This window comes from Silurus aristotelis, assembly GCF_946808225.1.
Source record: "Silurus aristotelis genome assembly, contig: scaffold_213, whole genome shotgun sequence".
Lineage (NCBI taxonomy): Eukaryota > Metazoa > Chordata > Actinopteri > Siluriformes > Siluridae > Silurus > Silurus aristotelis.
This window is the reverse complement of record NW_028148987.1, coordinates 2,501-15,812: the sequence shown is the minus strand read 5'-3', so window position 1 is coordinate 15,812 and position 13,312 is coordinate 2,501. Positions and strand designations below refer to the sequence as shown.

Below are 13,312 nucleotides of genomic sequence, written 5' to 3'. Positions count from 1 at the left end.
TGAGAATGTAGTGTATAGTAGTGAGACTGTAGTGTAGAGCAGTGAGAATGTGGTGTATAGCAGTGAGACTGTAGTGTAGAGCAGTGAGACTAGTGTAGAGTAATGTATAGTAGTGAGACTGTAGTGTAGAGTAGTGTATAGTAGTGAGACTGTAGTGTAGAGCAGTGAGACTGTAGTGTAGAGTAGTGAGACTGTAGTGTAGAGCAGTGAGACTGTAGTGTATAGTAGTAAAACTGTAGTGTAGAGCAGTGAGACTGTAGTGTAAAGTAATGTATAGTAGTGAGACTGTAGTGTAGAGTAGTGTATAGTAGTGAGACTGTAGTGTAGAGCAGTGAGACTGTAGTGTAGATTAGTGAGACTGTTGTGTATAGTAGTGAGACTGTAGTGTAGAGTAATGTATAGTAGTGAGACTGTAGTGTGTAGTAGTGAGACTGCAGTGTAGAGCAGTGAGACTAGTGTAGAGCAGTGAGACTGTAGTGTAGAGTAGTGAGACTGTAGTGTATAGTAGTAAAACTGCAGTGTAGAGCAGTGAGACTGTAGTGTAGAGTAGTGTAGAGTAGTGTATAGTAGTGGGACTGTAGTGTAGAGCAGTGAGATTGTAGTGAGACTCTAGTGTATAGCAGTGAGACTGTAGTGTAGAGCAGTGAGACTGTAGTGTAGAGCAGTGAGACTGTAGTCAGACTGTAGTGTATAGCAGTGAGACTGTAGTGAGACTGCAGTGTAGAGCAGTGAGACTGTAGTGTAGAGCAGTGAGACTGTAGTGAGACTGTAGTGTATAGTAGTAAAACTGCAGTGTAGAGCAGTGAGACTGTAGTGTAGAGTAGTGTATAGTAGTGGGAAGAGCAGTGAGATTGTAGTGAGACTGTAGTGTAGAGCAGTGAGACTGTAGTGTAGAGCAGTGAGACTGTAGTGTAGAGCAGTGAGACTGTAGTGAGACTGTAGTGTATAGCAGTGAGACTGTAGTGAGACTGCAGTGTAGAGCAGTGAGACTGTAGTGTAGAGCAGTGAGACTGTAGTGAGACTGTAGTGTAGAGCAGTGAGACTGTAGTGTAAAGGTTGGTTATCTATGTGCAGAAGGTCTGAGATTCTTGAACACAGCGTCCTCTCGCTCACCTGATGGCCAGTGACTTGTGTTAAATCACAGCCTGTGCTGAAACTTTATTGAGAAACAAAAGTTAATAAAATCTAGTGGTAGATCCTTCTGAAGAATGAAGTGGTTTTCAAACTGTTTGAAGAACTAATATGGTTCAGAGCTTCTGTGGATTTAATGTGCTCCAGAGTCAAGAGATTTCGAACCTACTAAGAAACTAAAGGATTCCAGAACTCACCAAAGACTGAGCATGCTGCTGAATCCTTAGAGGAACTAATAAGTTCCAGATCCTGTTGAGGAAATGTGAACTTCTGGAACCTACTGAGGAACTGAAGAGCTGAAGAGATACAGAGCCTTACGCATGGAACGTTCTGAAGTTCTAAAGTATTCTCAGGCAGTGATGAGTAAAGTGTTGTGAAGTAAAAAGTTTTTTTATGGTCCGTGTGTTCCAGAGAGATTGGAGAAGCTGCTATGACTCAGAGTAACGGTGAGACTCAGCGTCCTGGAGGACGGATTCAGCAGATCAGAGAGAGAATGACAGAGAGATCGATCCGAGCACGGAAGGCCGTGCAGAACCTCGGCGCTAAAGACGTACGATCCTGCCTCAGGAAAAACGCCTTCGTCCTCCTCACCATCGCCGCAGTCATCATCGGTGTGTGTGTGTGTGTGTGTGTGTGTGTGTGTGTAAGATCCATTATATACCTTATTTACCTTTTATATTAATCTGCTGAATGACTCTGTACACACTTCTGTAATCTTTAAATTTAATAACTAATATATATTTATATACAGCTGTCATTTCTCCTACACATCTCAGTTCATCATTACAAACTCAACAGACCTGAAATCACCTTCTTTACATTTATTTCAACTCCACACACAGGATGTGAGTGATGTGTGTGTGTGTGTGTGTGTGTGTGTGTGTGTGTGTGTGTGTGTGTGTGTATGTTGTAGGTATTGTTCTGGGGTTTGGATTGCGTCCCTATAAGATGTCGTATCGGCAGGTGAAGTACTTCTCGTTCCCTGGAGAGCTGCTGATGCGCATGCTGCAGATGTTAGTGCTCCCCCTGCTGGTGTCTAGTCTAATTACAGGTACACAACACTACACACATTACACAACACTACACAACTCTACACACATTACACATATTACACATATTACACACTACAAATACATGCATTATACACATTGCACAACATTACTCTCATTACACACGCTACACAACACTACACACATTACACAACACTACACAACTCTACACACATTACACATATTACACATATTACACACTACAAATACATGCATTATACACATTGCACAACATTACTCTCATTACACACGCTACACAACACTACACACATTACACAACACTACACAACTCTACACACATTACACATATTACACATATTACACACTACAAATACATGCATTATACACATTGCACAACATTACTCTCATTACACACGCTACACAACACTACACACATTACACAACACTACACAACTCTACACACATTACACATATTACACATATTACACACTACAAATACACACATTATACACATTGCACAACATTACTCTCATTACACACGCTACACAACACTACACACATTGCACAACACTACATACATTGCACAACACTACAGACAGAACACAACACTACACACATTACACAACACTATACATCACTACACACAGAAGACACTACACTACACATTTAACAGAGCTACACACAGACACCATCTAATATCTAACACAAAATAATGGTGTTATCCAATGCACACAACACGGTTTGGGTACAGAGTGTGTGTGTGTGTGTGTGTGTGTGTGTGTGTGTGTGTGTGTGTGTGTGTGTGTAGGGAAGCAGTGGGGTGTGTGTGTGTGTCCTTCTTCAAACAGGCATGAGGTCAGGGGTCGAAGTGACCATAGAGCAAACAAACAAAGAACTCATTCAGTTACCAACAGATGCACACACACAAACACACACGCGCGCATGCACAGACACACACTTACACAAACACACGCACAAACACATACACAAACACACACTGATTTGTTCCACATTAGGTGAAATCTTGACGTATTATCTCTAACCCTGCGTTATCAAATGACTGCAACAAGTGTGTGTGTGTGTGTGTGTGTGTGTGTGTGTGTGTGTGTGAGTGTGTAAGTGTGTGTAAGTGTGTGTGGGAGTGTATGTGAGTGTGTGTGTGTGTGTGTGTGTGTGTGTGTGTGTGTGTATCTGTTAATAGTCTTTAGAATAAGAGGCTTGGGGGGCAGGGGGTGTTACCATGGATACAAAACTTATGAGGAGTGCGAGAATGACCAACACACAGCTTTCCCAGGCCTGAAAGTGTGTGTGTGTGTGTGTGTGTGTGTGTGTGTGTGTGTGTGTGTGTGTGTGTGTGTTTTTGCCCCATTGCCCCTTCAACTTTTCACCTTATTATCCCAAACCCCCTCCACACACACACACACACACACACACACACACACACACACACACACACACCTTAATTTACAGCATTGCCGTTGTGTGCTGTGACCCGGGGGCAGTGTGGGGCAGTGGGTGAGGGCTGTATGTTGAGGTCGGCCATGTTGGTGATGTCAGAATGGAAGGTGAAGTGCAGTGTATGTGTGTGTGTGATCATGGTTGTCCTCCTGTTCACACACACATCACTTTATGGTGTGTGTGTAGGCATGGCTGCGCTGGACAGTCGAGCGTCAGGCAGGATGGGCGTGCGAGCTGTGATCTACTACACCACCACCACCGTCATCGCAGTCTTCATCGGCATCGTCATGGTCGTCATCATCCAGCCAGGAAGGGGAGGAGCCAAACCACAGTCACTCTTACAGGAGAAACTAGAGGAGGTGAATGCTGCTGATGCTTTCCTCGACTTAATCAGGTACACACACACACACACACACAGACACACACACACACACACACACATTCGTACATGTAATACACACTTTACTAATTAGAGTTTTTAACCCTTTTGATTTTTATTGTTTTTCTCTGACAGAAACATGTTTCCTCCAAACCTAGTGCAGGCCTGTACACAACAGGTATCACACACACACACACACACACACACACACACACACACACACTACTGTCTGTCTCTCTCCATCCCTCACTGTGTCTCTCTCCTGTGTGTTTGTGTGTGTAGTTTAAGACGAAGACGGGGAAGCGGACGGTGACGGTCAGGGTGTCGGTGAACAGCACAGTGAACTCCTCCAGTGTGGGTGAGGAGTTGAGTTATGAGGAGGACATCCCGATACTCGGCACAGTGAGCAGCATTAACGCCCTCGGCCTGGTCGTCTTCTCCATGAGCTTCGGCCTCATCATAGGCAGCATGAAGGAGCAGGGCCGGCCCCTTAGGGACTTTTTCGACTGTCTCAATGATGCCATCATGAGGCTCGTGGCCATCATCATGTGGTGAGTGAACCAGAGGGTGTTTGGGGTTAAAAGGAAAGGGGGTTATTAGTGGCTACAGGGGTCAGGGGTTATGGAACCCACGTTGCTTTGCAGATGTGAAGGTGGGTAGGGTGGGTTCAGAGGTCACTATTTTCAGAAGGAGACCTCTAATGGTTCAAACACATGATACATTTAAAGTGAACTAACTAAATAGACCCGCCCCTTTTCACTGGACACAAGACACAACCATCAGGTTGGTAAAACATACAGCATAAATTACACCAGATGAGAGGCTTCTCAACCCAACTATCGTTTAATATTGAATACAAACTGTAATTATAATAACCTGCAACCACCAATATTCATGAATCAAATACTAACTACAAACACATGGTTTCCACACTCGTATATTTCTATAAAACACTGCCACATTCCAGGGGAAAGATCACAGCATCCCACACCAGAACCATTTCCAGTTACAGCTCAGTTCCAGATAATCACAGAGTTACACTGCAATAAAACAGAGAGCAGAGCAGTACACACGGCACTATGGTACACACCAGAACTGTGGTAGAGCAGTGTTTAAGATGTTGTGCTTCTCATCAGAACGTCCTGAGTTCAAATCCCAGCACCACTGTGGAGGGACAGGGGGAGAGAAAGATAAGGATTATTAAGACTCCTTATTGTTATATGAAAGTTAAAGATACTGTAGAGTATAAACAGAGTGCAGAGGTAGAGTGCAACAAAGTGCAAATTCTGTACGTTATTACGTTACTAATACGTTACTGTACTTAAATAGATTTTCCTGTTTTTCTGCTAAACAGCTCTGATATTAATATGATGTGAGAACCAGTTTCCAGAGTGACACTAGAACAGGTAGAAGTAATAGATACTTTTTTCCTAAGTACATGTCAGAGCCCAAACTTCTTTACTTTCACCTGAGTAAACAAAATATATTCAGTGCCTCAACTTTCACCAGAGTCTTTTAAATCATAGGTATCTGATCTTCTACTTCAGTGAAGGCTGTTTGTACTTCTGCCACCTGTCAGGGTGAAATTAGAGACAAGACTCACTGTAGCAGCAGAACTAAAAGGGAGAAGCAGAAGGAAACACAGACATGAGGATCTCTGGGATAAGAGACGACCCACCACACCACCATCAACAAACCTGAGTGAACGTGTGAGAGTGAGGAGACGACAGCATCCAAATATCCCAGTTCACCAAACACTCCATATCCATGCTCCCTTCAGATCTGCTCCTTTACCTCACAAACACCTACTGACTAAAGACTCCACTAAATAAATGTGTTCAGCCTCGACTTGAACACTTGAGACTGTGTCTGAGTCCCGAACACTGATTGGAAGGTTGTTCCATAACTGTGGGGTTTATAAGAGAAACATCTGCCTTCTGCTGTAGTTTTCATTATTTGAGGTACCAACAAATAGCCTGCACCTTTTGATCTAAGTAGGCGTGGAGGATCATCCTGGTACAGAAGTTCACTCAGATACTGCGGCGTGAGAGCGTTAAGTGCTTTATACGTCAGTAGTAGTATTTTATAATCAGTGTGAGATGGAATTGGGAGCAGTGTAGATGATTAAAACAGGGCTGATGTGCTCATATTTTCTAGATCTAGTGAGGACTCTTGCTGCTGCATTCTGAACTAACTGAAGCTTATTTCTGCACTTACTCCAACACCCAGACAGTAAAGCGTTACAGTAGTCTAATCTAGATGTTACAAAAGCATCTACTAGTTTTTCTGCATCCTGTAACGACATCATATTTCTAATTTTAGCAATATTTCTAAGGAGAAAGAAGGAGATCCTGGTGATATTATTCACGTGAGACTCAAAGGAAAGACTCGGGTCAATAATCACACCGAGGTCTTTGACTGCTGTACACACTGAAACAGAAACACCATCCAGAGATGCTACAGAATCAGAAAGTTTACTTCTAGCTGCATGTGGTCCTAGTAAAAGTACTTCTGTCTTATCTGAGTTGAGCAGAAGAAAGTTATTAAGCATCCACTGTCTAATGTCCTTTACACGCTCCTCAACATTGTTAAGCTGATCTCTCTCATCTGGCTTTGCTGAAATATACAGCTGTGTATCATCAGGATAGCAATGGAAGCGAATCCCATGTTTATGAATAATTTCACGCAGATTCCTGATATTTTTATTGATTTGATTATGGAAAAGTTGCTGAAATCATCACTGCATATTGATGATGTGCAACTACTCTTTTTTTCTGTAAAGACGTGCTCCAGCATCTAGGGTTAGGGTTAGAGTGTAATGTTTGTAATGTTATGTAAGGTTTCTTCCTGGTAGGTCGATCATTTCACCATGATTACCTGTGGGCACGTGTGCTTTTATCTGCACTCACACGTGTCAGAAATCTGCTTCTAAAGTGACACTGATCATAAAACCACCAGCAGCTCATGTCACATGCTGATTGTCCTAATGGGTACCTGTGGGCAGGTATGCTCCTGTGGGGATCCTCTTCCTGATTGCTGGGAAAATCCTGGAGATGGAGGACCTATCAGCAATGGGCGGCGCTTTAGGCCTCTACACAATCACTGTCATCGTAGGTCTGCTTATCCATGCCACCATTGTCTTACCCACCATCTACTTCCTGGTCACACGCAAAAACCCCTTCGTCTTCATTGGAGGCCTCCTACAGGCCCTCATCACTGCACTGGGCACCTCCTCCAGGTGAGAACCAGAATCTGTACACTGGCACATCTGTACACCAGCATGCGCTACACCTGCACATCTGTACACCTGCATATACACTACACCTGCACATCTGTACACCTGCATATACACTACACCTGCACATCAGTACACCTGCACATCTGTACACCTGCATACACTACACCTGCTAATCTGTACACCTGCATATACTACATCTGTACACCTGTATACACTACACCTGCTCATCTGTACACCTGCATACACTACACCTGCACATCTGTACACCTGTATACACTACACCTGCACATCTGTACACCTGCATACACTACACCTGCTAATCTGTACACCTGCATATACTACATCTGTACACCTGTATACACTACACCTGCTCATCTGTACACCTGCATACACTACACCTGCACATCTGTACACCTGTATACACTACACCTGCACATCTGTACACCTGTATACACTACACCTGCACATCTGTACACTTGCATACACAACACCTGCTCATCTGTACACCTGCATACACTACACCTGCTCATCTGTACACCTGCATACACTACACCTGCACATCTGTACACCTGCATACACTACACCTGCACATCTGTACACTTGCATACACAACACCTGCTCATCTGTACACCTGCATACACTACACCTGCACATCTGTACACTTGCATACACTACACCTGCACATCTGTACACCTGCATACACTACACCTGCACATCTGTACACTTGCATACACAACACCTGCTCATCTGTACACCTGCATACACTACACCTGCACATCTGTACACCTGCATACACTACACCTGCACATCTGTACACCTGCATACACTACACCTGCACATCTGTACACCTGCATACACTACACCTGCACATTTGTACACTTGCATACACAACACCTGCTCATCTGTACAGCTGCATACACTACACCTGCACATCTGTACACCTGCATACACTACACCTGCACATCTGTACACCTGCATACACAACATCTGTACACCTGCATACACTACAACTGCACATCTGTACACCTTTATACACTACACCTGCACATCTGTACACCTGCATACACTAAACCTGCACATCTGTACACCTTTATACACTATACCTGCACATCTGTACACCTGCATACACTACACCTGCACATCTGTACACCTGTATATACTAAACCTTTAAATCTGTACACCTGTATACACAACACCTGCACATCTGTACACCTGTATACACAACACCTGCACATCTGTACACCTGCATACACAACACCTGCACATCTGTACACCTGTATACACAACACCTGCACATCTGTACACCTGTCTACACAACACCTGCACATCTGTACACCTGTATACAAAACACCTGCACATATGTACACCTGTATACAAAACACCTGCACAGCTGTACACCTCCATACACAACACCTGCTCAGCTGTACACCTGCATACACTACACCTGCACATCTGTACACCTTTATACACTACACCTGCACATCTGTACACCTGCATACACAACACCTGCACATCTGTATACCTTTATACACTACACCTGCACATCTGTACACCTGCATACACAACACCTGCACATCTGTACACCTGCATACACAACACCTGCACATCTGTACACCTGTATACACAACACCTGCACATCTGTACACCTGCATACACAACACCTGCACATCTGTACACCTGCATACACAACACCTGCACATCTGTACACCTGTATACACAACACCTGCACATCTGTACACCTGTATACAAAACACCTGCACATCTGTACACCTGTATACAAAACACCTGCACAGCTGTACACCTGCATACACAACACCTGCTCAGCTGTACACCTGCATACACTACACCTGTACATCTGTACACCTTTATACACTACACCTGTACATCTGTACACCTTTATACACTACACCTGCACATCTGTACACCTGCATACACAACACCTGCACATCTGTACACCTTTATACACTACACCTGCACATCTGTACACCTGCATTCACAACACCTGCACATCTGTACACCTGTATACACAACACCTGCACATCTGTACACCTGCATACACAACACCTGCTCAGCTGTACAACTGCATACACTACACCTGCACATCTGTACACCTGCATACACAACACCTGCACATCTGTACACCTTTATACACTACACCTGCACATCTGTACACCTGCATACACAACACCTGCACATCTGTACACCTGTATACACAACACCTGCACATCTGTACACCTGCATACACAACACCTGCTCAGCTGTACACCTTTATACACTACACCTGCATACACAACACCTGCACATCTGTATACCTGCATACACAACACCTGCTCATCTGTACACCTGCATACACTACACCTGCACATCTGTACACCTGCATACACTACACCTGCACATCTGTACACCTGTATACACACTACACCTGCACATCTGTACACCTGCATACACACTACACCCGCACATCTGTACACCTGCATACACAACACCTGCACATCTGTACACCTGCATACACTACACCTGTACACCAGCATACACAACACCTGCACATCTGTACACCTGCATACACTACACCTGTACACCAGCATACACTACACCTGCACATCTGTACACTGCATACACAACACCTGCTCATCTGTACACCTGCATACACAACACCTGCACATCAGTACCTTTTACACCTGCACATCAGTACACCTGCATACACTACACCTGTACACCAGCATACACTACACCTGCAGATCTGTACACTGCATACACAACACCTGCAGATCTGTACACTGCATACACAACACCTGTACACCAGCATACACTACACCTGCAGATCTGTACACTGCATACACTACACCTGCAGATCTGTACACCTGCATACACTACACCTGTACACCAGCATACACTACACCTGCAGATCTGTACACTGCATACACTACACCTGCAGATCTGTACAACTGCATACACTACACCTGTACACCAGCATACACTACACCTGCAGATCTGTACACTGCATACACTACACCTGCAGATCTGTACACCTGCATACACTACACCTGTACACCAGCATACACTACACCTGCAGATCTGTACACTGCATACACTACACCTGCAGATCTGTACACTGCATACACAACACCTGCTCATCTGAACACCTGCATACACAACACCTGCACATCAGTACCTTTTAACACCTGCACAAAGCTCAGAATCTACATACACTGTAAATCTGACTTGGAGTGGCAGTAACTGATAAAAACTGTGTGTGTGTGTGTGTGTGTGTGTGTGTGTAGCTCTGCCACTCTGCCCATCACGTTTAAGTGTTTGGAGGAGAATAACGGTGTGGATAAACGTGTGACGCGCTTCGTGTTGCCAGTCGGAGCCACAATAAACATGGACGGTACGGCGCTGTACGAGGCGCTCGCTGCTATCTTCATTGCTCAGGTCAACAACATGGACCTCAACTTCGGCCAGATCCTCACTATCAGGTACACACACACACACACAGACACACACACACAAAGTAGCTTGATGCTAACAAATGTAGCTGATAGTTGTGTATTATATTTTGTATGAATGAAATGTAAAATCTTCTCAGTATCACATCCACGGCGGCGAGCATCGGAGCAGCGGGCATCCCCCAGGCCGGCCTGGTTACCATGGTGATAGTGCTCACCTCTGTAGGGCTGCCCACTGATGACATCACTCTCATCATCGCAGTGGATTGGTTCCTGTAAGTGCATTCCAAAGTGTGTTTCTAATCATGACAACAAGCTACGAGCTAAACCATGAAGCCATGATTGTGTGTGTGTGTGTGTGTGTGTGTGTGTGTGAACTAAAACTGAGCCATACAGGAAGAGCTTTTCCCTTTTCCACAGTTCATTACCCACAATTCATCTGTTTATGATCACTACACCATCTGAGTCCAATGAAGTGCTTCTGACTTTCTCTGTCTCTCACACACACACACACACACACACACACACACACACACACACACACACACACACACACACACAAGAACCTTATTGTTATAGACCTAGAACCCGTATTTTGGCCCTGGGGCTCGTTTAAGTTTTTTTTTCTGCACAACTCATTCGGTGTGGCCACTTTATTAGGAACACCTGTACACGTGCCCTTCTCCAATCATCCAATCACAACGCAGCAGCACAGTGTGTGACCTCACACAGTTACAGCTCCAGAGCTTCAGCTGATGTTCACATCAAACACTTTATCCATCTCAGATGTGATGTAACCTTTATGTGTCTAGAGAATCGGATACTTTATTGTCAGCGTGAAACAGAATTCTGTTTTTAAGGTGCAAAGAAAAAAATATATAATAAAAACTATAAAAATGGTAAACATTAGTGATTAATTACCATATGAAGGTATTGTACATTAAAAGTCTTTGTACGGATTGTGTTTGGGAATAAAAAAATAAAGTGTGTGTTTTCAGTGTAGAAGCGTTAGTGTGTGTGTGTGTGTGTGTGTGTGTGTGTGTGTGTGTGTGTGTGTGTGTGTGTGCGTGTGCTGTAAATACTCCAGGATTTCACTGAGGGTGTTTTTTTGGTGTTGAGCTCTTTAATGGCTCTGGGGTAGAAACTGTTCCTGAGGGTGTTTGTGTGAGATGTGATGGAGCTGTAGATGTTGTCGAGGGTGAATCTGGACCTGCAGGATGTTGTCTGTTCTGCTGTAGCAGTGAGAGCTGCTGAAAAGTTCTTCCAGGGAGGGTAATAATCAGACGATAATGTTTTGTTGATAATAATCTGAAGGGCTTTTCCAATGTTAAGTTGTTGAGGTTATGGTTTCCATAGTAACGGCTCCTACCCAAGGAGGTGTTCAGCACACACACACAACACAGATGTGTATGGAAGGAGTCTCCAGTTTCAGTGCTGTTTATCAGTTTAATCAATTCTGAGACTTTTTTATAAAGCAGCTTTACAGAAATCAATCAATTCAACATTTACATTTTACATTCACGAGGAAGCAGAGAGAACTTTATCTACATCTGATCCTCATCCACATCTTAACCTCATCCACATCTGAACCTCATCCACATCTGATCCCCATCCACATCTGAACCTCCTCCTCATCTGATCCCCATCCACATCTGAACCTCCTCCTCATCTGATCCTCCTCCTCATCTAAACTTATCCACATCTGATCCTCATCTAAACCTCCGCCTCATCTAAACCTCCTTCTCATCTAAACCTCCTCCTCATCTAAACCTCCTCCTCATCTAAACCTCATCCACATCTAAACCTCCTACTCATCTAAACCTCATCCTCATCTAAACCTCATCCTCATTTAAACCTCATCCTCATCTAAACCTCATCCACATCTAAACCTCCTCCTCATCTAAACCTCATCCTCATCTAAACCTCATCAACATCTAAACCTCATTCACATCTAAACCTCCTCCTCATCTAAACCTCATCCACATCTAAACCTCCTCCTCATCTAAACCTCCTCCTCATCTAAACCTCATCCACATCTGATCCTCATCTAAACCTCATCCTCATCTAAACCCCATCCACATCTAAACCTCCTCCTCATCTAAACCTCCTCCTCATCTAAACCTCATCCACATCTGATCCTCATCCTCATCTAAACCTCATTCACATCTAAACCTCCTCCTCCTCTAAACCTCATCCACATCTTAACCTCATCTAAACCTCATCCTCATTTAAACCTCATCCACATCTAAACCTCATTCACATCTAAACCTCATTCACATCTAAACCTCCTCCTCATCTAAACCTCATCCTCATCTAAACCTCATCCTCATCTAAACCTCCTACTCATCTAAAACTCATCCTCATCTAAACCTCATCCACATCTAAACCTCCTACTCATCTAAACTTCATCCTCATCTAAACCTCATCCTCATCTAAACCTCATCCACATCTAAACCTTATTCACATCTAAACCTCCTCCTCATCTAAACCTCATCCTCATCTAAACCTCCTACTCATCTAAACCTCCTACTCATCTAAACCTCATCCTCATCTAAACCTCATCCACATCTAAACCTCCTACTCATCTAAACTTCATCCTCATCTAAACCTCATCCTCATCTAAACCTCATCCACATCTAAACCTTATTCA

General features: G+C 43.9%; 1 protein-coding gene across 1 annotated transcript; it reads left to right on the top strand.

Moving 5' to 3' along the window:
* The first annotated feature begins 1,393 nt into the window (after positions 1-1,393).
* Positions 1,394-10,958, top strand: LOC310723103 (excitatory amino acid transporter 1-like). Its single transcript, XM_083570935.1, has 8 exons — positions 1,394-1,742; positions 2,045-2,182; positions 3,786-3,993; positions 4,114-4,156; positions 4,261-4,529; positions 6,983-7,216; positions 10,498-10,692; positions 10,803-10,958. The coding sequence occupies exons 1-8, from the start codon at positions 1,562-1,564 to the stop codon at positions 10,939-10,941; spliced, it is 1,407 nt and encodes a 468-aa protein (XP_083427061.1). The 5' UTR covers positions 1,394-1,561; the 3' UTR covers positions 10,942-10,958.
* Positions 10,959-13,312: the final 2,354 nt, after the last annotated feature.

Bases quoted from the DNA above. Each gene is read 5' to 3' on its own strand.
- LOC310723103 (XM_083570935.1), top strand. From the start codon at position 1,562: ATGACTCAGAGTAACGGTGAGACTCAGCGTCCTGGAGGACGGATTCAG. The intron at 4,530-6,982 runs GTGAGTGAACCA...ACCTGTGGGCAG, and splicing joins CTCGTGGCCATCATCATGTG to GTATGCTCCTGTGGGGATCC. The intron at 7,217-10,497 runs GTGAGAACCAGA...GTGTGTGTGTAG, and splicing joins GCACTGGGCACCTCCTCCAG to CTCTGCCACTCTGCCCATCA.